The sequence below is a fragment of the Pezoporus wallicus genome, unplaced genomic scaffold (genome assembly GCF_028554395.1).
Source record: "Pezoporus wallicus isolate ANWC-B61680 ecotype Strahan unplaced genomic scaffold, APGP_CSIRO_Pwel_v1 contig_5767, whole genome shotgun sequence".
Classification (NCBI taxonomy): Eukaryota; Metazoa; Chordata; class Aves; order Psittaciformes; family Psittacidae; genus Pezoporus; species Pezoporus wallicus.
Window position 1 is genome coordinate 3,898,326 of NW_026640599.1, and position 24,106 is coordinate 3,922,431.

General features: G+C 41.2%; 1 protein-coding gene across 3 annotated transcripts in view; it reads right to left on the reverse strand.

Annotated features, from left to right (window-relative positions):
* Nucleotides 1-11,574: 11,574 nt before the first annotated feature.
* ARHGAP6 (Rho GTPase activating protein 6) overlaps nucleotides 11,575-24,106 on the reverse strand; it is a 327,191-nt gene continuing 314,659 nt past the window's right edge. For all 3 annotated transcript variants that reach the window (XM_057419576.1, XM_057419577.1, XM_057419578.1), the window contains exons 10-13: nucleotides 22,465-22,562; nucleotides 16,110-16,372; nucleotides 14,512-14,592; nucleotides 11,575-13,783 (exon numbers count right to left, since the gene is read on the reverse strand). In XM_057419576.1, coding sequence (XP_057275559.1) covers nucleotides 13,077-13,783; nucleotides 14,512-14,592; nucleotides 16,110-16,372; nucleotides 22,465-22,562 — 1,149 coding nt within the window. In that variant the 3' untranslated portion in view covers nucleotides 11,575-13,076. The remainder of the gene's footprint in view (nucleotides 13,784-14,511; nucleotides 14,593-16,109; nucleotides 16,373-22,464; nucleotides 22,563-24,106) is intronic.

Here is a 24,106-nt window from a genome sequence, read left to right on the forward strand (position 1 = left end):
ATTCGCAGTCAGCCTGTGAGAGATGAAGTTTAGTCTGCTAAATCTCAAGTACCAGCCAGGAATGACCAAGGCCACACACTCCTCTCACAGTTCTACACAAAGTGGGGGTCCTGAAGTTATGAGTTATGCTTCAGGCATAGCACTTTGTAAATCCAGGCACATAAGGGGAAGCTTGAGTTTACGTGGTGAACCAAGGCACTCTCCAGCCTCATTTCTTACCAGCAGTCCTTCGCAGTCACACTGTATTCCTTGTCAATTCAATTCTCCCTTTTCACCATAGCAAAACCAGAAAAGCATGACTGCATCTGCCCCACAGCAGCTGGGTCTGCACAGATCACAACCACTCTGGATAGAGTCCTTCACATGTACATGACAACTAATGACTTGCCTGTAGGAGAAGTCCTGAGATTCCTGCTTGCACAACTCCTTGCATCCAAGGCACAGCTGAAGCAGCAGAGGCCATGCCTTGCCTAGCCAGACCCCAAGTTTAGATTTGTTCATCCCTCTGTATGCTCAGAAACCTTAACATTGCCTAGGAGCTCCCCCTAAAATTGCCAGGATTTGAGCTGCTTGCTGGCAATCTCTTTTCCTTCTTTTATCCCAGCTGAAACTTAGCTGTGATTAATATTCACATGTTCTGCTGGATTCTCTCTAAGCAGTACTAACAGACCACTCAAAAGCCTTCAAGGCTTCATTCTTTTTGATGTGGTTTTGCTGGCTAACACAAAACCTGAATGAAATTACAGCCTGACTGAAAGCCATAGAACATCGCAGAATCATAGGACAGTTAGGGTTGGAAAGGAACTTAAGATCATCAAGTTCCAACCCCCCTGCCATGGTCAGGACACTCCAAACCATGTCACACAAGGCTCTCTCCAACCTGGACTTGAACACTGCCAGGGATGGAGCATTCACAGCTTCCTTGGGCAGCGCATTCCAGTGCCTCACCACCCTAACAGTAAAGAACTTCTTCCTTGTATCTAACCTGAACTTCCTCTGTTTTAGTTTTAACCCATTCCCCCTTGTCCTGTCACTACAGTCCCTAATGAATAGTCCCTCCCCAGCATCCTTATAGCACCCCTTCAGATACTGGAAGGCTGCTATGAGGTCTCCACACAGCCTTCTGTTTCCCAGGCTGAACAGCCCCAACTTTCTCAGCCTATCATCCTTTTTAAAATCATAGATCTTCCTGACATAGCATTGGGCTGCTTCAGGATATTTATCTTGATGTTTTACATTGCAAAACAGACACGGCAACATCCTACTTGGTTGAGACAGAAGGTGATGGGGTCACTTGTGCAAGGCTGCAGCTGAACCTTCTGCTCTGCCACAAGTACTCCCATCATGCTCATTTACCAGAGTAGTGGAGGTCTCAGGAACCACTAATGAAGAATAGCAACCAAGTCTGCCTTTCCAGCCAGAGCCTTCCCAAAGGAGAGATTGTGGGAACTGCAAGGATGTGCTCCAGATGCGGTGGCCTCCACAGACCATATGACAAGTTGGCAGTGTGCAACTGAGCTACCTGGGTAATGCTCAAAGCATCATGCTGCACTTAGGGATAGCTAAGGTGGTGATACCAAAGGTGGGGCTTTTTATTTATAAAAAAATTTGTCTTGTGAGAAAAATAAGGTAAAACCAAAGCATTTTGGGTAGCTAGTGCAGTGATGACAATTAATAATAATTCCAAAAGTAGATTATGTAAACTTTTGTTTCATGCTTCATGGAACTCCACAGTACATTGTAAGAAGACCTTTCTAAATTACTTCATCACACCACAGGGACTTCATCTGAGCCTAAGTTATTCAATCCATTGAGCACCTAACATGCAATACTATGGTGAATACTGAGAAACTTTTTAAGATCGCCCCTGCCTCTGAGAACAGGCATTAGGAAGGGATCCACCTTGTGCTTGGAACGAAAGAAGAGGTGAAAGGAGGGCTCCGGTGCTGCTTTTCCCCTGCTGCTTTTCCCCAGCACAGGGAAAGGATCCCAGCCACATCTGGGGTTGTGCAAGGCTTTGCCTTGTAATAATACATGCAATATTCTTACCTACCCTTTATAAAGTCCAGGAACTGATGCTTAAAATAAAGGAAAGTCATTTAATGGGTGCAGTTTACCTTAGATGTGAGACATGAGGGTGCTTCTTGGAACATTGTACTTGTGAAGCCACCAAGTGCTTCAGGTACTACTTGAAGAGCATACAAAGATCTTGGTAGCGTTTCTCTCAGAGCTCACACAGTTGCTTTATATCTGTTCTTCTGACAGCTGCAATTTCAGTTCTCCAAATATTGCATTCAATCAAATTAAAGGGTCAATATAAGGTGAGTCTGATCTGGTTTGCAATGCCATCCTGTTAACATAACTCTCTAAATGGACTTTCTTCGGCAGCCCAATCATTCAATGCTCACTTCAGAGTGCCCTGGTGTTAAACATGTGACAACAACAAGCAGAAAAACTGAAGCAGAGCTTAATGCCCTTAGAAAAGGTCCCACAAACAAAGCTAGTTTTATGTCTGTCCTGTGGTATCTACAAGAGTATAGCGCTCAGAAAACATGAAAAGCAGTTTAGCACCCAGACTCATAGAGAGAGCTGGGCAATAAGACTCTTTCTCTGGTTAATCCCTTTGTGGGAACGTGGCCCAAAACTATCATACTTTAAAGAAAATGTCCACAAGCTCTGACATGCAACAGATATTTGGGTTTTCAGCTGCCCTAGCTACATGACTTGTGTCTTAGTTTACTGAATAAAACTAAAAAGCTGAAAGACAAGGCCCATATGGATATATTTAAGAGAAGTCTTTTCTCCCTGTCTCCCCCCTCACTGAATATTTATTTCAAATGGGACAAGGTTGGTAGGGTTTGGGCTTTGGCCATGAAGAACTCAGCCCAGCAGCCTGTTTGCTGGGTGGAAGAACCAAGGCATTTAGCGTGGCTCTTGTTGATCCAATTATAATGGATTTACGTTAACAAAGTGGTGCAGTGAGCAGAAACTTTCTAAGTGGAAAGGTCTGCTTCAGTTGCCCTGCTAGACTGTTTGCATATGCCTCCCAAATAAACAACATCTCCTGCTGGGTGATTGGAAACAAGTGTAAGAAGTTCTGGGTATACAATGCTAATCCTTAAGGTATAATCTCTGCTCTACAAAGACTCCTCCAACCACTGTATCTGGCATGGTTACACAGTGAAGCCTGTGGGTTGTCAGTGAGAGCTGGGTGCATGGCCACCCTGAGATCCCACCTGGCGCTGGGCTGCGGATGGAAAACTCCTGGGGCTTGCACCCTGCCCACCCACTTCCTCCTATAGAGTCTTGTCCTATGCAAAACTCAGTGAGGGATGTTCTGTGGAGGGTATTAGAGCATGGAGAGATGGAGACCCAGGGCATGGAGATAGCATGGAGCCCCAGGACCCTGCAGGAGAGTCAGTATCTCTCCTGCAGCCACACACAGCTGTGCGTGGCTGACATTGACAGCTACCATCAGCTTGGAAGTTAGGTGTGCTTTTTATGGTATGAAAGGTTGAGAGCTGTTTGCTGCTTTGAAGGCTTTGAAGCCCTATGGTAGACTGTTACCCTTTTCTAATATGCAGCATTGCAGAGAAATGCCCTCCTTGTTGTGCCTAAACAAGTTAATTATAACATTAGTTATTTAAAAAAAATAAAAGAAAAAAGGGGGGGGGGGGGGGAAGGTGGAACCCATTATTCAGCTGTAAATACGACTCATGTCCTGAAAACTCTGATCTTATCTAGCTCCTATTAACTTTGAGAGGATCACAGCGGTTTACTGTGCATGTTGTGACACTCTGCAACCAGGGAGAAATCATCTACATTTTACAGTTACGAAATGAGCTTCGGTACAGCACAGCATGGAAAACAAACCTCTGATTGCAAAGCTGTGCTAAATTAATAGCACAGCTTTATAGTCTTTGGTGCCCAAATTTCTTTCCTTGTCTTATACTGCACTCAGTTCTGCCCCAGTCCACTGGGTGTGGACAGGTCAGACTTGACACTGGGTATTACTTGTTTGAAGGAAGAATGGTCATATAAGATTTTTTAATTATTATTATTTTCTATGAAAAGGAACAGCGGTGCTTTCTGTCTTCCCAATCTCTTCTGGTTACTTTTGTTCTTCCATTGTCATCTGCATACCTGATGTTCTTTATCCATGTGCTTAAGCTAATCCCTTCCTATCAGAGGATAAGACAACTACATGTTTTTCTTTCCCACTCCCTAAAATGTGGAATGGAAAATTGCCTGAGACTAGTAAGAGTATTAAAACGAAAAGCTGCAGAACAGCTGTCCTCATAGGGGTGTACAAACTTCCTCTCTCTCTTTCATACTCTCTTTCATACTCAGGCGGATCCAATGATCCACATTCATATGAAGATCAGTGGGTCTGAGGGGCAGAGCAGAGAAAAATTACATAAAACCAAGACCCCCAGAACAACCACATATAGAACACACACCTAAGGCAGAGGAGCTGAGCACTGCCTTGCCCCATCCCAGCATGACTTGTGAGTCCTGTTGCTTAGGACTTACCTGCAGTGACAATTGGGTGTCTCCTCATGGGAAGCAGCAGAAGTGAAAAATTTCACTTACAAATAGGTATTTTTCTGGAATCCTTCCTTTTCAGCCTCTTCCCATTGTCTTCATGGCACTTTCCCATTATTCCTGCAATAAGAGTGAAAAAGAACCTTCAGCTACCAGCTAGGAAGGGCTTATTTTCCAGAGGTAACAGTGATGTCTTCCCAAGACTCACCTTGTCTGCCTCTCAGGGGAGACCCTTGTTCGGTGCGTGAAGGTGAGTCTGAAGGTCTCCAATGATCAGCCCCAGAGCCTGATGTTTCCTATTACTCCCAGCACAAATTCTGTTGTTGGAACCTCAAGCTCCCTGTGCCTTAAACCACTATGAGCCAAGCGCACACATCCTAACCTCTCGGGCTTTCGTGTTTCAGTGCAACATGAGACAAAACAGCTCAGGCAACCCAATCTCCAGCACTGAGCAACTGTCCCAGGGTCCCAGGGCACAGAGGGCTCAGTGTAGATGCTGAGTATTGGGCAGCACCATCTTCCAGGTGTGCTTCCTGTCCTTGGGGAATGGAACCAGTTTCCCAGTTGACCTCAGCTGTCATGGCCTGGGGGACAGATGTGCACACACACCCTCCCTGCAGAAATCAGTCCAGCAGCCAGGATCCAGGTAGCATAGGACTGCTGTTGCCCCAACCTCTGAGCCCCATGCAGATGCAGACACTGACTCTAACAGGTTTAGCTCCTTAGCCAACCACTGCAGCTAGAGCAAAATTATTACCAACAGCATAGCTTTGCAGCCTCAGAAACCCTGCTCCATAACTCCCTGGGCAGATATAATCTGCACAGGCCTCCCACGGCACAATCCAGCCTGAGCATCCCCTTCCCAGGTGGATGGATGAAAGACAGTGGGAGAGAACTGAGGAAGGCAGGACCTGAAAGCTACATGAGGTCCATTGATGAGTGGTGCACAGCTGCTGCATTGCCCTTGCTCCCCTTTATTAAGCAGCAGAATGGGAGAACTGCGTGATAGACACTCTGAGTTTAAATACCCCTGGTGTACCCCAGGATTATTTTTCAAATCAACAGAGGAAATACTGTGAGGGAAGATCACTTCTTCAGTCTTAGCTAATGCAGGAGACATAAGGCCAGAAGAAAAGCAGAACAAAAGGCAGTATGCCTGCTGCCATTGCAATGCCACTGCAGCAAACCTCAAAGCTCACAGACACTCTCACCAGCACCAGGGATCAGACAAAATTACTTGTAGTGGCATAAAGAGACAGGACACACCAGTTAGCAGGGCCTCACCACCTCACCTGGGCTCACTCTAGTGCTCCCGCTCCCAGATCCCACTGTACTCCACCACACACGCAAATCCTGGATGCTTCTAGCTGCAAATCTTGGCTCATCAAGGATGGGATAGCCTGAAGGTTCAGCAACTGGTCTGTCAGTGGTAATCTTGGGAAAACAGCACTCGTTCTCCATTGCAAACTTTATCTCTCCTTCTTTCTTTCTTAATTTTTATGTTAGGGGCATTGTTCCTTTTAGAGGGAAGTCCTGTTTCTGCCCAGTTACTAACACTCATTTACCACTGTAAGTTCACAGAGTTAGCAGCAATAGGTTCTTCTAAAACAACCTTCACCCATCGACAGCCCCAGTGGGACAAGGCTGCTACCCCAGAGCTCCTGTTTGGCTTTTTTATAGCCCCGCTGCTTTTTTCACAGACTACAAAGTGGCTGATAACACAGGAGCTGGGCACTCCTGGGCTTTTTAGGAGGATTTTAGATGATCCTCTTTACAGCTCTGATCTCTTTTGGAGCTCCATCTCTCCCTGCTATCAGAAATCAGGCCACAGCTACATGATGTCAATACCACCCTGGGCAAAAGCATAGTCGGTAACATTTAGCCAGCTACTGGGAGCTACAGAAATAGCCCGTGGGTGTAAGGAAGAGTTTATTCAGCATCTCACCCTTTTAAACCTTTTTTTAGGAGAAAAGCCAAATACCGCTTCCATATTCAACACTCAATCTCCCAAAGTGATCGTATGATTCTTGTCCTCAAGTGAACAGTGTGTTTTTACTTCAGTAACCCTGCTTGGCATGCTTCTGCACACATTTGTTATTTTCTGCATGATAAAGTGCTTTTTAGTCCAAACTTTCTTCTTTTCTCTTTTTTTTTTTTTTTATCTTTTATCTTTTCCTTTATTCTTTTCTTCTGTTCTTTCTTTCTTTTCTTTTCTTTTTTTTTTTTTGGTCTCTTTTTCTCTCTTTCCCTCTTTCACTCTTTCTTTTTTGATGGACACTTACGTACCCACCTCTGTGAAGTTGAAAAGAGTAACCAGGGCTCAGGTGATCTTTTCTCTTCATGACTGTAGAATTTTTAAATTCAAAAGAAGCTCTGAGTTTTTGGTAGCCCTTTTGCAAAGCAGACCAGATTTGGAATTTTATTAAGATGATGCAGTAAGAAATCTTCCTTCCTGGCCAGGGAGGCAAAGCACCCAAGCAGGGAACAGTCTGTCTGTCAGTGATTACTGACTAGCAGTTGTGATTTCTATGCCTATGAGCCACTTGGGCTGAGCAGAGGTGGTTCAGCTCTGCAGGGTCCCATCTGGCCTGAGCAGTGGGGATGTCCCCATGCCCTGACTGCAAGGAGGGCTTCACCTGCCAGGCACAGGGAGCTAGGACTAGTCTTGGTGCCTTGCCCAGTGCCTGGGTGGCCCTGTGCACATCCACGCTCACCCCTCTGTCCTCCTGGCACCTGAGCGTGAAGCCCCATGGCTGCTGAACACCCAGCCACTATACAGACTCGTTCCCTTCTGGTGAGCAGCATTCAGCCCTCCCAGCACACATGCACACGGAGGAGGAAGGGGCTGCTCATTGTTTAGTAGGATGAGGCTAGATGTTTTCTGAGCTTTTTCCCAGATCTTTTTGTTGTTTTTTTTTCCACCCCACACTTTGAAGCAAATGCTTTTGTTTTTCAGGCCCTTTTAAATCTTTTTTATTTTATTATTAGAGCTCACAGCTATGGTTGGAAGGAGACATAGGGAAATGGAAAAGAGCAAGCCTAGCAAAAGGAAATGGTGATCTGAGGCATCCCCTCATGTCCTCTTTGTTTAACAGAGGCATTGTTAAAAAGTTCTGTTTTATTTGAAAGTTTAAATAATCATTAGAAGAGCATCCAGAGCCTGGGCTCAAGTCCTCAGCCAGAGAGTCCAGCAACCACCCAGCTGGAAACTCTGCTCTCTCCTGCTCTAACGTGCTTTTTCACCCCCTACCAAACACAGTTCTGGAGAGAAGTGGATAAAGACAGCTCTCCTCCTCCCTCCCTCCCTCTGTGACCCTAAAACTCCAGTGGCAAAGACACTTGCTTACTCAGCAACAAAGGAAAGAGGATTAACCCCTGTCTTTCATGAGGAAGATTTTATCTGCCTGTCACCATTTGCTAGTGCTGCTTGAGATTCAGCAGAACCTCCCCTTCCCTTACATTTCTAAAATGCTCAAATGGGGCTGCTTTCATAAATCCCATATCCGTTTTTTAATTCGCTGAAAAAATTAAAATTAAATCCCGGTCCTGTTCATGAACACTTTTAGATCAGCTGGAAACAGAGTTTTCAGTCAATAAATAAATCCCAATTAAAAAAAAAAAACAGAATAACAAAAAAACCCAAAACAACAATAAAGAGTGCAATTCCAGACTGGGCAGTGTCTCTCCTTCACTTTCCAAAAGGCCTGGATTTCTTACAACACCCAGCAGAGCTGACCATGCCATCTTCTTCTGCTGTCCACCTCCCCAGGCCCCCAGGAGCGGCATTGTCTCTGCCAGCCCCAGGTTCACCGAAGAGCCCAGAGAACAGCACAACAGAGGACTCTGGATAAGTTTTGCTTTTCCCAGAGGGAAAGGTGTGCTGAACATCTTGCTTTCCTTTCCCCAAGCTGTAATCATTTGTTAGTGTTAGACAATGAAGCTATTAAATGCTCCTTGTTAGTGTTGCAGGGATTGCCATCCATTTTGTGTTATACCAGACCTTTAGGATGGGATTCATTCAACCAAACTTGGAAGGCTACCCTAGATAGGTCTCTATTTGGGCAACTTATTTAGGCTTCCCTTGTATGGGCAGTGGAAAGTAAGGGGCTTTTCTAGTGTCTAGCCGTTCAAAGGGGACCATCCTTCAAAGACAAACTCAGGAGGCTGGAGGGATGGTGGCACAGAAATACCTGTGTCTCTGCACTGAATAAAAAGGGAAGTTGTGAGGGACTTTTCCAGATGTAGATACCACCCTTGGAGATGTTTAAACTTCAGGAAAATGAGATGAATGCTATTCTCAGAGACAGTGCGTTTTATGACCCAGCACTCTGGGCGTCTACATGCCTTGAATAGCTCTGCGGTCTCTGCAGCACTGTCTGGACGCCTAGATGCCTTCCCCTAAAGCAACTGAAGCACAGCAGCAGTTCGCTATTCTCAGCAATGTTGTAAAAGCACTTACTGATGTCAAGATACTCCTTAATGTGGCTGAGAACCATTTCCACCACTTTGCAGTTCTGTGAGGTTACGGCATCACACAATGGAGCTACTCTTTTCTCTCTCTCTTTTTTTTTTTGGATATGAACACAAAGAGAAGGGAAAGAGACAGAGAGAGGGAGCAAAGGGAGGCTCAGACATCCCGTGTGTTTCCCAGAGGAGACAGAATTCCCTGACTCTCTGCCAGACCAGCACCACAGAACAAGATGGTGCTCCAGGAAGGCTGGAATTGAGTTTTTTTACCTCAACCAGTAACAAAATACTCCCCAGACCATACAACCACAAATTCCAGCCCACTGAACCACACCATTTCAACAGCAGAGAAGTTCTCCAAAGCATTAGTCTATTCCATGGTAGCAGCCTAGGTTTCCGATGTAGACAGCAGACCACTGGAGAGATTCCAAGCACCCAAGCTAGCAGTTGGATTGCTTTAGGCTTGTGACACAGAGCCACCCTCAAGTGCTTGGCCTGGCTTTTGCCTACACACTGAAGCAGCAAGCCCTGCGGCTGTGTAAGTAGGCACGAACAGGGCTAAATGGAGGCTGCTGCCAGATGGGTGGCCAGTCCCAGCCTCCTCCCTTCTGCTGTCTGTGACCCTGTCCCTTCTCCTCCCATGCGTAGCACTTGTGAAAGCCCCTGAGATACCCAAATTATATGTTCCTTGAACGGGGCATGTTTCAGCCAGAGCAACAAGCCCCAGGATTGCTCCCACGACTCTAAGAGCTGGTGTAAGGGAGGGAATAGGAGGCTGGGAAAGAGGGAGAATGTGTGACTTACCCCTCTGGTGGAGCATAGTCTTCAAATGGGTGAGTCAGTTGCGTAACCCTGTCTTGTTTTAAATGACAGCAGCAACAGTAATTTTTAAAGTAGTATTTACAAGTCTGAGCTTTTCCTTTTTCCCCTTGGCTCAGAGGTCCCCCACCACGTTTGGCTTGTATCTAAAGCTGCACCAATTCCTCTAATTTTTTCATTTCTGCAACAGAAGAGAGAAGAGCTGCTCCCTGCAGCACCCTGTCCTTGGGACACCCACATCTGCTCTCTCCTGGGCTCAACTGTGAGTGCAGCACACCCTTCCTCCCAGTTGGAAGACACCCATGAGAGAAGGTAATGAAGACCCTCAGGGGAAAGATGTCTTTTTTTCAATCCTAGAAATGAACCAGCCTGGTGCAATAGGAAGTGATGTGAGGGAACTGAACTGCATGAGTTTGCCCTGAGGCCTTGAGACCTCCGGAGGAGACTTTCTCCACCATGAGAAGCTTCTCACTGAGGCAGAAGCCCATGACCCTTTGGCTATGATAGGAAACCTGCTCCCAGGGGAAAGAGTCAGAGAAAAAGCTTTCATATCCCCATGCTGTGGACTTTCCCTGTAAGAGGAATATTATGGCTGCACAAGAGCTTGTGTCATAGGAAGAAAAACATCACAGAGATCTAAAATTGAATAATCCACACAGATCTAACAGCTAAAATAAAACCAGAAACAAGCTTTCACAGCTATATTTCTTGTGAAATGTGAAAAAGACATCAAAAGAAACTATGTCACTCATTTTCAGCCTGGAAAGAGGTACAACTAAGGATTACATTATCCTTAACCTGCTCACTATAAATTTTCTCTGTCCTGTTCAAATGAAAAGGACAGAAATGATGTAGTCTTGGCATTACTTTAATTCATCAGAATTTATTCTATATCTCTTTTCTTCCAAGCAATTTTATATTGAAACGCGTGCAGACATGGTTGCCCTCCAGCAGTGGGCTTGGGTTTTGTTCTGTTTTCGCATAAATTCTATATAGATGGTAATATACACACATATACACAGATATACAGAGAGAGCTCCTGGCAAAAAGCAAACGCTTTATGAGGCTGAATAATCATTGGGGATCTTTCACTCAAAAAGTTGAAAGCACGCAGGTGCTTCTGTATTTAGAAAGGGATTTACAATGCAGAGACGGACATCTAGTGAACAAAGTATCTTCTGCAGTGGGATTTACACTATGTATGGTTTTGAGGACGATTAGGGGGATTTAATTCCCTGTAGCAATTCTGTATCAAGCCTGGGATAATATTGAGACAAGATCAAATAGTGAAGATTTTTTTTTTGAGAGCTTAGTTTTGTCCTTATATTCCACTATTTTCTTAATTTGGGTTAGGGTTGGGTTTTGGTGGTGTTGTTTTTTTTTTGTTTGTTAATTAATTAATTGACACAGAGCTGCTGCAACAAGCTGCACAAAAGAACCTTTTCCTACCACTTTTCATATCGAGATAGTATGTGGAAAAGCCTTGCAAGCACCAGAAGAGAACTGAGATTTATTCTAGTTGCAGTATTCATAAGAATAGCTACCCAGCCTGACAGTACTACAACAGTCAAAGGCCAAACCCTGCCCCTTTCTACTTGGGTTGGTGTTTTTCTCTTACAACTTTATTTGGGAAATGGAGATATGATGGGCAGATTCGTTATATGATGGATTTTAAGCCCAAGACTTAAGTAAAACCTCAGATCTTATATATTTAATTTGTATTTAAAAGTGGTCCTTAAGCTCCTGGTTTTGACGGAGATACTCAAGAATGTAATAAAACCGCATCAATTTTTACATAAACCTTACTTCAAAAAAAAAAAAAGGAGCAAAAATTATGCTCATTATTTTGCTTAACATTTTATTCCATCAGTTTGGCACAAGATAGAACTTAAAGACAACATTGCTGAATAAGTCTTCAACTTCATTAAAATTAAGACTAATACGTTTTATAAAATTATTTTGCTATGATACACTTTCCCTTATCAAGTGATAAAAAGATTTTTCTCTGGAAATACTGAAGTACATTGCCACCTGCTGGCCACAAACAATTTTGCAATATAAAACCACCAGAGCGTGTATAAAATAGCAACACTTAACAATGCAACATACAATTATTGAGGAAGTACTGTTGACCCAGAATTTGGCACAATATTTATTGAAATGCAGCTGTGAACTTCTCCAAACGTCATGTTATTTTCTGAAACTGTGTGTGACTCCCTTTTATAGGTCTTTCTTTTTTTCTCTAACTTTCTCAATGCTGAAGCTTTGTTATTGCAAACGAAAAGCCATATTCTTCCTCAGTTGTTCCACACCTCAATTTATTTGGTTTGGTTTTCTAAAATTTGGATTCCAGTTTATTATTTTAGAATAATACATAAAATCATACATTTATAAATATATATATTATATCCTGTATATATAACATTGGTTTTCCTCTAGAATGGAAGGGCAGGCAGACCTTTGCACTACATCCTTAGTTGGTTTAGGCACGGCCTTGCTCTTAGTTGATTCTCTGAGCTGCTTCCTATCAGAATCTGAAAATAAAAAACCCAACACATTTTTACAATCTTGTATCAAATTTTAATTTTGTTTGCAAATATATTTATAAGAAAAAAATATTTGGTATTTTCCCCTCTAAGCTCACTACTACCCTTATAAAATATATGGCTTTTCATGTTCCACTCTATTTTAGTGTTTTTCAATAGGCAGTGAAAAGGAGGACAACTTCTCCCTTTAACAGGTTTTTTTTATATAAGCACAGAAACCAGCTTGTGCACTTTCTATAGAATTCCGATGCATATCACGGTAATGTAAGTGCAGTGACTTTTTAAAAAAAGCAGTCATGATTGATTGACATCTGTATATGAAAACATAACACATGATTATCATACAAAACCCATTACAGAATATACAATCATCAGAACTGCAGATATATAAATACATTTTAGCAACATCAAAGCAACAGTTTTATCTTATACACAACATACGCAAACAGAGTTATTGGGCTAAAATTTTCATCTTTTCATGGTTTTATCTCAAAAGCTTGCTGAAAACCAGGAACATACTGCATTTGTAAATGGACTGCTTGACAGTGCTGTTAAGAAAATAAAGTGAACAAAGTTTAAAAAAAGTATATGCAATTCAGTTGGTATAAAACAAAGAAAGCCTCCCCATTTTCCAATGTCACTGTTGTTTTCCTATGAGACGGGGGGGTCCAGGTACTGAGACAGTTCTGCAGAGTCTGATCATACAAGGGTTTCTGGGAGGGCATCAGGGTTATCAGCTGATAATAGCTCCCAAATTTGCCACCTTTCCCTTTGCCAGTCATGCCAGTCTGCCTCTGAAACGTTTTTACTGTTCTGACTGTGAGGTGCTGTGGAATAGATATGACCCGCTTGGGTGTGTGGGGCTGGCCGCTCCTGCCTGGGGGCGACCTGGTCAGGGGTTTTGGCTGCTGGTCCTCCAGCTGCTCTTGTCCCTGAACTTTTTTCTTGGCGTTGAAGTCTCCACAAATTGTGCAACGTTGAAGAAACACCTGATCGCTGTGAGAACATGGAGCTTGGTTTTGCTGCACCTGGGTAAGGGGGTGGTGGCCGCTCTTTTCTGCAGGAGGGCTTGGCTGTGCTTTGTGAACAAACCACATTCGAGTCATGCTCAGTGAGGTCCTCCACGCTGCTTAAAGTCAAGTGCTGCTCTGACTTTGAGTGCGACAGGTCTGAACTCCTACTGCCGACTTCAATTTGTGGGTTACTGCATACACGAGACACCGTGGGATGAAGCTGACACTCAGGAATGGCAGCAGTTGTCTGGCTCCTTCGCATGACCTGCCTGCTGGTGTCCAATTCAGAGGATCTGCCCTGACCCCGAGGAGAACACATGGCTAGGTTCCCATAAGAAAGAGAGCACTGTCCGGGTCGCAACAAGCTGCTTTCATAGATGTTTCCGTAAGAACCTGGGGACCAGAATCAGAAAGACAACATCAGACTGTGTAATCACTTACGTGGCATTTAACAAGTTAGTGCTTTTCCCCTGCATCACACTGTAAAAGAGGGATGGGGATTTTTATCTTTACGTTATGTGACAGAAGGTGCGTCAGTTTCACCACTGGCCAAACCTGGGGATATGGAGCAGCAGCCCTATACCTATATCAAAACCATATCTATTACCTAGTGACCAATACTTTGCTCTGACATAAAGCCTTATAGCACTTAGTGTCTTTCAAATGCTTAAAAGCGGGGGGGGTGTTTTAGTCTCAGTTTCTATGGGAGGTAGATGAAGATGGGAGAAAAACAAAGGCAGAATGAGTCAGGGACTTGCCAGGACCACGTTGGCCAGTGGCAGGGTCAGCACCCAGGACTGCCAACCTCAAAGCCTGTGCTTGTGCCACTGCAGCAGCCACCCTCAAATCCCCTTCCAATAACTCCTAGAAAAATATAAAACTATTTTTAAAGTAATTTTAAAACTATTTTTTTTTAAATTAAATTGAGACAGTTTGAAATGTTGACACACTTGTATAACCGTAGAATCACAGAATGGTTAAGGTTAGTCACTTTCCTTTCTTTTAAAAGTCCAACTCTGGACAATGTGAATTTTCCTACTGATTTCACTGTGATTTCTCAAAACCAAAGAATTGTTTATGTCTTTGCTAGATTTGGGTTTAAAACCTGAGAAATAACTGACCTGTCACTGCTGAATCTTTGCAGCCACTTTTCAGTGTTGAATGCCAGGTACCCCAGATATCAAAATGATCTTCAGAAACATCTAAATAGCAGTAACAGCAGGAAGAAAAGGATGAGTCTCTTAAAGCCATTAATTAGAAACATACAAACAGAATAGTAAAACCTTAAGGTATCAGAGCTGTTAACATACACTAGCATCTGACTTACTAGCACCTAACACAAACACCTCAAACCTATTTGTTCAGTTACTTGCTGTTTCAGGCTCGGATCCTGTGATGGATTCAATAAGCTCTGGATGGGTAGAACACTTGAGTTCGCAGGGAATGTGGCATTTCCTCTGAGTCCTCTGCACTACTGAAGTCAGTTGGGAGAATTTGCACAAGAACAGGAGGATTTGGGCAACTGAAGGCTGACCAAATGGCAAAGCTCCCTTAGGCAGACTCAGGGGTCACTGTAAGGCATGCTCTATCAACCCAAGCGATGCTGCAGGTCTTGCAGTGAAGTCACAGAATAGGGATTTAATGAAATGCGCACATCAAGCATTGGGCTGAATTATAACTGTTTCATGTCTTTTTCTGATTCCACTTGGTAGTAAAGGAATTTCCTAATTTGTCATGGTCCAGTATCACTGTGATGCATACTAAAGTCCATAAGATGGTTTAGGATGGTTTAGTATGATAAAACTTACTACAATTTCCTGTTCATAATAGAAGCCTGACCAAATTTTGAAGCCTTTTCAGAGATCTAGACACTGAATACAGAAGTTAAATGCCCATTGGCATTTCTAAAGCATATAGTTAATAGTCTAAATCCTAGTAATTCCAAAGGGAATTAAGTGCCTAACCAGTACCTCTGAAATGAAATGGTTTTAAAAAAAATCACCAAACCGTTAAATGCATCCCTACGCATTAAGTTCTTAAAGTTTGGCTCACTAAGTATGCGTTTCAAGAATATAAGGTTGAGTGGGGCTTTTTCACTGTTTTAAAAATAAAGTGAAGTGCTGGTGAGCCATCAGTTTAAACCGCAGTTCTTTACAGAAGAAATCATTCAGGTGTGCACTCCCTAGTAGCTACGGAAATTATAGATCCCTGCACTAGTACTGCTAGGTATGTAATTGGTAGCAGATGTAAAGCTGTACAGCTCAGCTGTGTTCCCCAGTGGGAGGGTGTTGAGGTCATTCTTCTCGACTGTAGAAAATCTGTAGCTTTGCAACTTAAAGCCTCACATTTTTCCGAAGTCAGGACCATAATCTCGCAGGTATTACAGTCCTATGGAGCAGGACTAAGAAATCAGTCTTTGCCATGCCGTCACAGACAGGCTGAAAAGCAAGAGACACATAGCTCTATTTTCCTAAATAATAGGTCCAAGTTTTGAGAAATGCCATACCAAGAGCGTCCCTTGGGGAGCTAATGAGGAGGACTGAGCACAGACCCTTCAGGCTCAACACAAAACAAGGATGTTCGTCAGCCATTTTTCATAAGTTTATTTACACTATTGATCCTCAAATCCTGGTATTTGATAATGCAAAATTGATACTTTTCAATCCAGAAACCCCCATCAATCACTGAGGAGGAGGAACACGAGCAGGATATACTCTACCTTTTCCAGCCTGTGATGCAGAAGAATTCTCCTTTGTCTTAGGCTGTAAATGTCCAACCAGCATGTACTGTTCAGGTACCTTGTACAGCTTATCTGGGCTGCGGGCAACTTCTTCTTGCATTGCCATCAGTGGGCGCTCAGACAGTACCGGGGAGTTGTTGTCGTATGGGGAGACATCTCCGCTTGAAGCTTTGTTGGAGTCTGTGGAAGAATGTCTTCCTCCTGTGGAGTAGGAGCCTTCCGATCGCAGCATCTCAGGGCTCCTGAGAAATTTTGATAAACAAACTACTGTTAATGAAAAATGCCTTATGCTCACAGCTGCAGATGCAGTTTGATATCAGACAAATAAAATAATGCAGGAGCATGATCACAGCTGCTGAAATTAAAACACTTCAGAAGCACTACAGATATGAATTTGTCATGAGTAAAACTTTTGCCATGAAGTGGCCAGCAGGGGCCACTAAAAATCAAAAGATGTTGCTGTCATGAAAAAAAAACAAAAAAAAACCAAAAACCACACAACTGTACAGTTCACCACAGGAAATCAGTGAATCAATTCCTTATGTTACCTTGACAATTTAGGTTCTTGCAACAGTAAATCTGAGGGCACGATAGGGAAGATTAGTCTGATGCTAAACAGTATGCTAAAATCACTTCTTCCACTCTGAAGTAGTACACAGGGATATCAAAACATTGGCTCGCCTCTCAGGCAGTGAAAAGGATGCTCTTCTGGAGACATCAGAAGGTAAATGGGGGACAAGCAGATCTATCTATCATACCTCTGATGAGGACAACAAACAACTGGCTCTGCTGATAACTTCTAAAACTTTTTACCCTTTCACCTTTAAATCACCAGTAGCAAGGCTTGCACTTAGACAAAGCAAAAAGGGCAAATACACACTCCCACCACCAAAGTACAAGCAATGCTGCACTTGAGACAACTCTCACTTTTGAAATGTGTTGGGAACACTGAGGAAGATTTCCTGAGCTGTTACAGTTTACTATGCAGATAGGAGGAAGTCCGTGAGTCACTGAACCTCCCAAAGAACACATAGAAATACTTTGTAAACAAACAACTTTTTCCTATCAGACCTCCCTGATTTATATTTCTGTTACTCATGTTCTGTTCCTCTGCATCTTGATCTTTGTTTCTTAGATGCTTATCTTTGGCTTCTGGAGTTAAACACTTCTCTGAGTGACCTCACTGAATATGCATCACTGAATGTGATACGACAGAGGCTCATTCCTGTAAATGTGTACTTATGGTCAGCCCTTCTCAGAGTCAAATCCAAAGACAGCTTGAACTGAGTGAGCAGCCAAATCACATTACTTGTTATGGAACAATAACCCTCTTTCCAGACAAATGAGATCAAATTGAAGAAAGAAAATAAAGCAAATACGCAGTGGTAAAACAGGCTAGCTGCAGCACACTATTATTACATAATACAGAAATAATGATAAAACTTAGCACCACCTTCAAGCTTTGTTTGTTTTTTTTCCTGGCTGATTTACATATTGCATGTCCCAAAACATAAAATATATACACTCAACATCATGATTATTATGTTATTCAGTGTTTTGGTTGTTTTTTTTTTATTCCCACAGTATAAAAGCAACCATAAACTCTTGTGAATAAACGTAACTAAGTTTACTCCTTTGTAACTCCCAGCAAGAAATCCATCACTGAATTGATCCTGAACCTTAAAGAGGGCCAATTCAAAACCCAAAGCTGCCATTTGGCAAAGTAGCTGTATCCCAGGATACCCAGTGTAGTTGGTATGGTAATGCTGGGGAGTCATTAAGAAAAAGAAAGGGTAAGTCATGACTCAATTATGTAATTTCCCATACCAGCTTCTCATCTGAAGTTGAGCCGAATGTAAACTAAACCCTAAACAGCCACACACATTATTATTGTCTTTTAAGCATGCACAATACTATCACAAATCTTTTTTTTGCCTTTTTTTGTCCCTTAGTCCTTCCTTTTTGCCCTCCTACATTCCAAAAAAGCCTGCGTGGTGAGTGTGAGTTAAGATGAGATGGGAATTTTAGAAGAACCTGAAAGACTTGAGAAAGGGAGAAATGTTGGTAGGCTTCCTATCATCAAATGTCTGTCTTTCTTTCCAGCTTTCTAGACTGAATTGCATCTAAATCACACCCTGTTAGCATACAGACATGCTTGGCGCTAATGGTGACACCAATAAGACTTATCGCTAATAAGCCTTTGTAGGATCAAAACCTAACTATGTTCCACAGGGCAAAGAAAGAGATGTACCACCAACTAGTCATGGCAAGGTAACACAAGGAATAGGGGAAAGGGAGATGGAAATGAAAGAATATGGGAACATAAACTTGAACTGTGTGAAACACTGATTTCATGTCTTACCTTGAATGATCTGTTATAGTCTATCTCTTCTCAAGACAGAGCTTCTGATAAAAATTTACCTGAATGGAAACTGTCAAGTCTTTGGAAAGATCCAAATATTCAAGTTTCTAAACTCGTTTACAGTTTCTGCTAGTAAGCTGATGCAACTGTATATATAACATTTCAAATTTATTAGAAAAAATAATTTTAAAAAGAAAAGAAAATGCCTGTGGATTCTGTCAATCTTACTACAAGAGACTACCAAAATGTATTGCATACTTCTGGAAACTGATCTCATAGATTTGCAAATATTGATTTCATACATTTGCAGCTTTACCATGCTCTCTATGATCAAAAAAAAACCAGAAGCTGCAAAAGACTTTGGCTTGCTTCTTTCCAAATAAAGAATGAATTCTCACATATTCTTCAAAACAAAACTTCTGTACCTGTTTGCTTTATGGCTTGAATTCAGTAGCAGACAGATATTTACTAAAATTCAAAATTCATCTTTCCCAGGATACCTGTGAAATTCTCTACCCACACATTGAGGAAAAATTAAGTTGGGAGGCAAATGTAAATATTGTGCAAGATACGCACTCACCTATATGTAGCCCATGAATAAGGGCAGATTATGGTCTCTGCAAAGAATAATAGGAGATCATGTACTATCCAATGTGAGAAATGACAAGGCAAGTAAAGTATTTTCTAGTGGTCATGAATTATGTTAAGGAAAAGATTTAAAAAGTGGTTATGTACAAAAGAAAAGATTTGAAAGCTGCAGAATGTACCTATGCTATGTGTTCAAAAATACATTTTCAGATTCCAAAACAAAAATCAACTACGCTGCAAAGGAGTCTTGGGCTTTCCTTTTTAACTGGCATTCTTCTGAACTGATGTTATCCACCAGTCTACTTGCATGGCTGAACTGGAAAAATGTTAATAATAATAATTAGTTCTACTGGCGATATTCCTACTTTTCTTTATCAAGGTCATCAAAACAGGAAATCCCTTTCTGGTTTTTGGCAGAAATCCTTTTCTGTAATATGTTAAAGCCTCTGAGTAGGAAAATAACTATGTTTTACAAGAGGCAAATCATACAGAGTGCAATGGCTTGGCAGCATGCAGTAATAATTTCCACACATATTTGAGTAACACAGGTGCCACCAACAAAACAGATTATTATAGGATTATGATATGGTTGCTACTGTAATACGGCAAAGGACTCAATGATTTAGGAAGCCTCTGCAGCTTTGAAAACTGCATACTGGATGGCCTAGTGTATGGCTTCACCTTCACACCACAGGTTACGATGGATTAAACCCCATCATCAACATGCAAAACCATGAAAAACTTCTGTAACTTTGAAACTCATTTACTCTAAAAGGACTACTAACCCATGACATAATCATAAGAAACAATTTTATTTTTGTGTTAAAGATGCTTCATCTTACAGCTGGAAACCCCAATTTCCACTGTTATCAAGCCAACATACAAAAAAGTTGGGAAGTCATCCACAAAAGCACACTTCATAATTGCTGCCAACGATAATTAGTGCTTTAGCATGAACAACTTCTATAAACTCCCTGACACACCATTCACAATGCTCAGCTCTTAAGAGAACTGAAAGATGAGAAACATCTGACTTGTGCTCCTCTGGGGAGGAAAAGAAACTGTGTTTTCTCTGTTAGATGAGAGCGAAGAAAGCATTTGTAATGACATCAAAAGCAGAAATGTGAGGGCAATTTCAGAAGCAAGACCTTCAGAGCAATTAAAATGACATTAGTCTTGAAGTTGATTCCATACTCTACTCTATGCAACTAGCTTTTGTGATGAAGATTGTCTCAAGAATATATAGTTTTCTGTCTCACAGATCCGAATTTGGATCTTGAGCATGTGACCAGGAAATTTCCAAGAGTAGTACGGATGTATTTTGGAAGCTCATTTTTTATCAAATCAAGACAAACATCTCTTTGTTGTCTGCAGCCTCACATTTCTTACAGGAAAAATAACAAACAAATATGTAGCCTCAAAACTGAGATTATGCTCTGAAATAGATACATCTCTTAAGAGCATCACACTCCTAGCAATAACACGAAGCAACATTGCCTCTAATTGCCTGGAATATCTTAACCAAGAAGTTGCAATCACAGTGCAAAAAATATCTCATTAACATTAAGAATAAATCACTTACATGACAGTAGAATAGAAGAAAAATGACATAGTAAGGTTTTCCTATCTCAGTGATGCTTCATCTGCCCATTACTGAAAATACAATAAATTGGTACTAGTGTAGCTATATGTTTCCTATCTGATTTTGTAAACTTTTCTTACAAAACTTTTTTTGTCAGTTGGAACCAGCTTTGAACAAAAGATCCATTTTCTCCTGTAGGTGTGCATGCTGGCTGAAAAGTAAGGAAGCTCAAGGAAAGGTCAATTAATTTAGAGGAAACAGGATCTAACAATAATCTGTTACATCCACAATGATCTGTGACAAGTTTACGCTCAATTGATATGTGTAGCCACATGTGAGATACAATTTTATGTCTTTACATTAATATAGACACTGCAATCCAACATGACAGTTTTCATTAGCTTCAGTAAGAAATAATATGGTCATTCCAAAATAAGCTTAAAGAAAGAAGTCTCTACAGACTACCATGTGCCATATGATTTGCAGTTTTTCTCCTAATTGTGCTCTTGGCTAATGGCAAATGTGAAACAAGTGTAAAAGGCAGCTAATGTACCTGTACTTATCCTGAATTTGTGAGATCTAAATATACACATAGTTACTTGTCAGTCAAATTAACTGAAGTTATTTCATGTCTGTGGTATACCAAGAAAACACACAGAGACAATTACCACAAATCAGATGATCTGTGATAATTTGCTACTGCCTGTTATGAGCTCATATGGTTAAGTCAAACTAATAAAATCCTTTACAACACATTATATATTCTGCGCATGTTTTTGTTTTGAATTTTTAAAACTGAAGAAAGATTTTTCCTCCATGTGTTATCTACTTCTTTTATAACTCTTCCTTTAAAGCCAGGCACACTATTACATTACCTTCAACTATACAATGTTCATAGGGAGAGAAAAAAATAAAATAAAATCATAGCTGACTGTACAGATTAATTTTAATTATGCTCTGAATGCACTAGTCAATTTCCACACACACAGGAAGATAAAGTCCGATCTGTCCCAGAGAGTTTAGTCTAGGAAACCTCTTAAAAATTACCTAAAGCAAGCTTCTCAAATTTTGTGATTTTGGGACTTGACATTGAGATTCACTAGAATAAATGCCGTGACTGTGTGTCCCATAAGAAAGCCAGGAATCCTGTTAATCCTAATGTACAAATTCTCAGTGTTAAGGCACACAGGTGTAGGCATATATACATCATACACAAAGTTGGACTATGTTATGTATCATAACTGCAACAGTGACCAGTGTGATTTTTTTTTTTTTTCTTCAGGTCTTCCACAAAGCATACAATTAAATAATATCCAAAGAGTCTCCATAAGTCTGTGTCGTGGTAGTTTACTTGTTTACAATGTCCTATGTGCATACAATAGTAAAAGAACCAAGAACTGGTCAAAGGGCTAGCTGTGATTGTGTTAAGGCACTCTAGGGTGTGTTTCAAGGATAGTGTAATACACTCCTCCTGTTACTGAAGACTACAACAAATCCAAGACATGAACCAGCAGATCACTAGAATACTTCCTGTCAGATAATAGTGCATTGAATATTTTTAGTACATGTCATTCTGTTCTCTGCAGCAGAACGCAATCTTTCCTCTGAATCGGGAAATGATTTGTCTTTAGAAAACACTGTACAAGAGTCATAATTTCTTTGGCAAAGTCTCTGTAATGGGGAGGATATTTCTACTCCACTGTAGACAGTGCAGAAGAGCTGTGGAAAACTAGAACCTTTTGAACACTTCCAGTGGGAGACAGAAATTCCCAGCAGAAACAGGGAAAAAACAAATTACTCACGATGACTGGGAAGCTTTCCTCCTCAACAAATAGTCCACAACATCTGGATCAGTCTCTAACAGGCTAATAAGCACTTCATTCTGAAGGTCAGGTGAAACCTATGAAGACAACGGAAAATAGTTAGAGATTAATAACCTTTCACATACATGAATTTTGATACAACGTTTAATTTAAAAGACCAAGTACAAGTACATGTATGGATAGTATAAAAAAAATAACTATTCAGAAGCTTCCACTTAAAAAGAGAAATTTCGTGTTACAACAGGTGAAGTAGAACTAAAGATCACTGTGTACAATGTCAAATGCTGATTATTCTTGAATAACCTACTGGTATCCAGTTGGGTATCATGTCTGATAGCAACAGTAGGATTACTCATGTATCATGATCGCAAAAGCTTTCAGTTAAGGTCCTCACCTCACATCCCCATTCAAAGATGTGGGAACATTTACAGATTTCTATTCCAAGTAACTATCCTTATTTTGAAATAATGTGAAAAGTAATTTCACAGGAAAAAGAATGTTTCTTCATATATTCTGTGGCATTTGACTTACTTTTATCCTTCTCATATGGAAGTTTCATGGTAATTATTATATCTATGAAGTTCTTAAATTGCTTCATTTCAGTAAAGCTGCCAAAGGTTAATATTTTTCTAAATGATGCCTTATAAACAATTAATGCTCAGGTACCCACACGGCTCTAAAAGTATTTAAATTCCTGCTTACGCTCATTCAGAACCGGAGCAATTTGTCTATAACTCAGGTTTACAAGTGGGTCCTGTTTGATCTCTGCCCACTCTGGACTTTGGATAGTAGACACAGGCTCAGCCAGAATTTGTCTCATCTTTGGAGTTTGGCCTTCTGATTTGCAAGCTCTCACTAGTGCACTTTAGATGGAGATGAACCTTCAAAGCACTTGATAACTTATGTTGCTGCAGGATACAGCCATCTCAGAAACTTGAACTAACAACCCAGGTTCACTCATGACAGATGGGAGCTGGAGGCAAGACAATCTCAGCAAGGGGTCATCAACTGTACAGTATGCTTCTGGATGCAATTTGTCAGAGCCTGAATCTCTTGACCTTCAGGTTACACTGCATGGGCCATTTGTTCTCCCTGACAATTCCTGGGAAATAGGAAAAGAATTACTAATAGATTCTTCAGGGGAATACCTCTGTTTGGGAGGTATTTAGGGAGTCAAGTTACAGAAAAGGCATATTTCTTTAAAAACAGAAATAATTTGAAAATAACTGAAAATATGCATCATTTAGTTCAAATTGATACAAAATCTCTATGAAAAAATTCGTATGACCACATATTCCTTTTTTGAAAATTGTATTTAGCCTCTAAGCTGGAAAAATATCTTACTGATGCTCATTGATACACCTGTGTTTAAATAAATTATCTTCCCTTCATAGGAGTACCTCTTTGGAAACCTGGTGTGCTGCAACTTCTCTGTTTGGACAGTCCGTCTGTACAGTACCATAAACTCCACATAAACTTTGAGGGTAAAGCAGAACCCATGTCTCTCTGTATATCTATTCAGCTTTATATTAAGTTGATGAACTTGTAAGAATCTACTGAGAAGACTTTGTCAGAAAAATAAAACTGTATTTTCCATTATTAAAATATATATATATCAGTC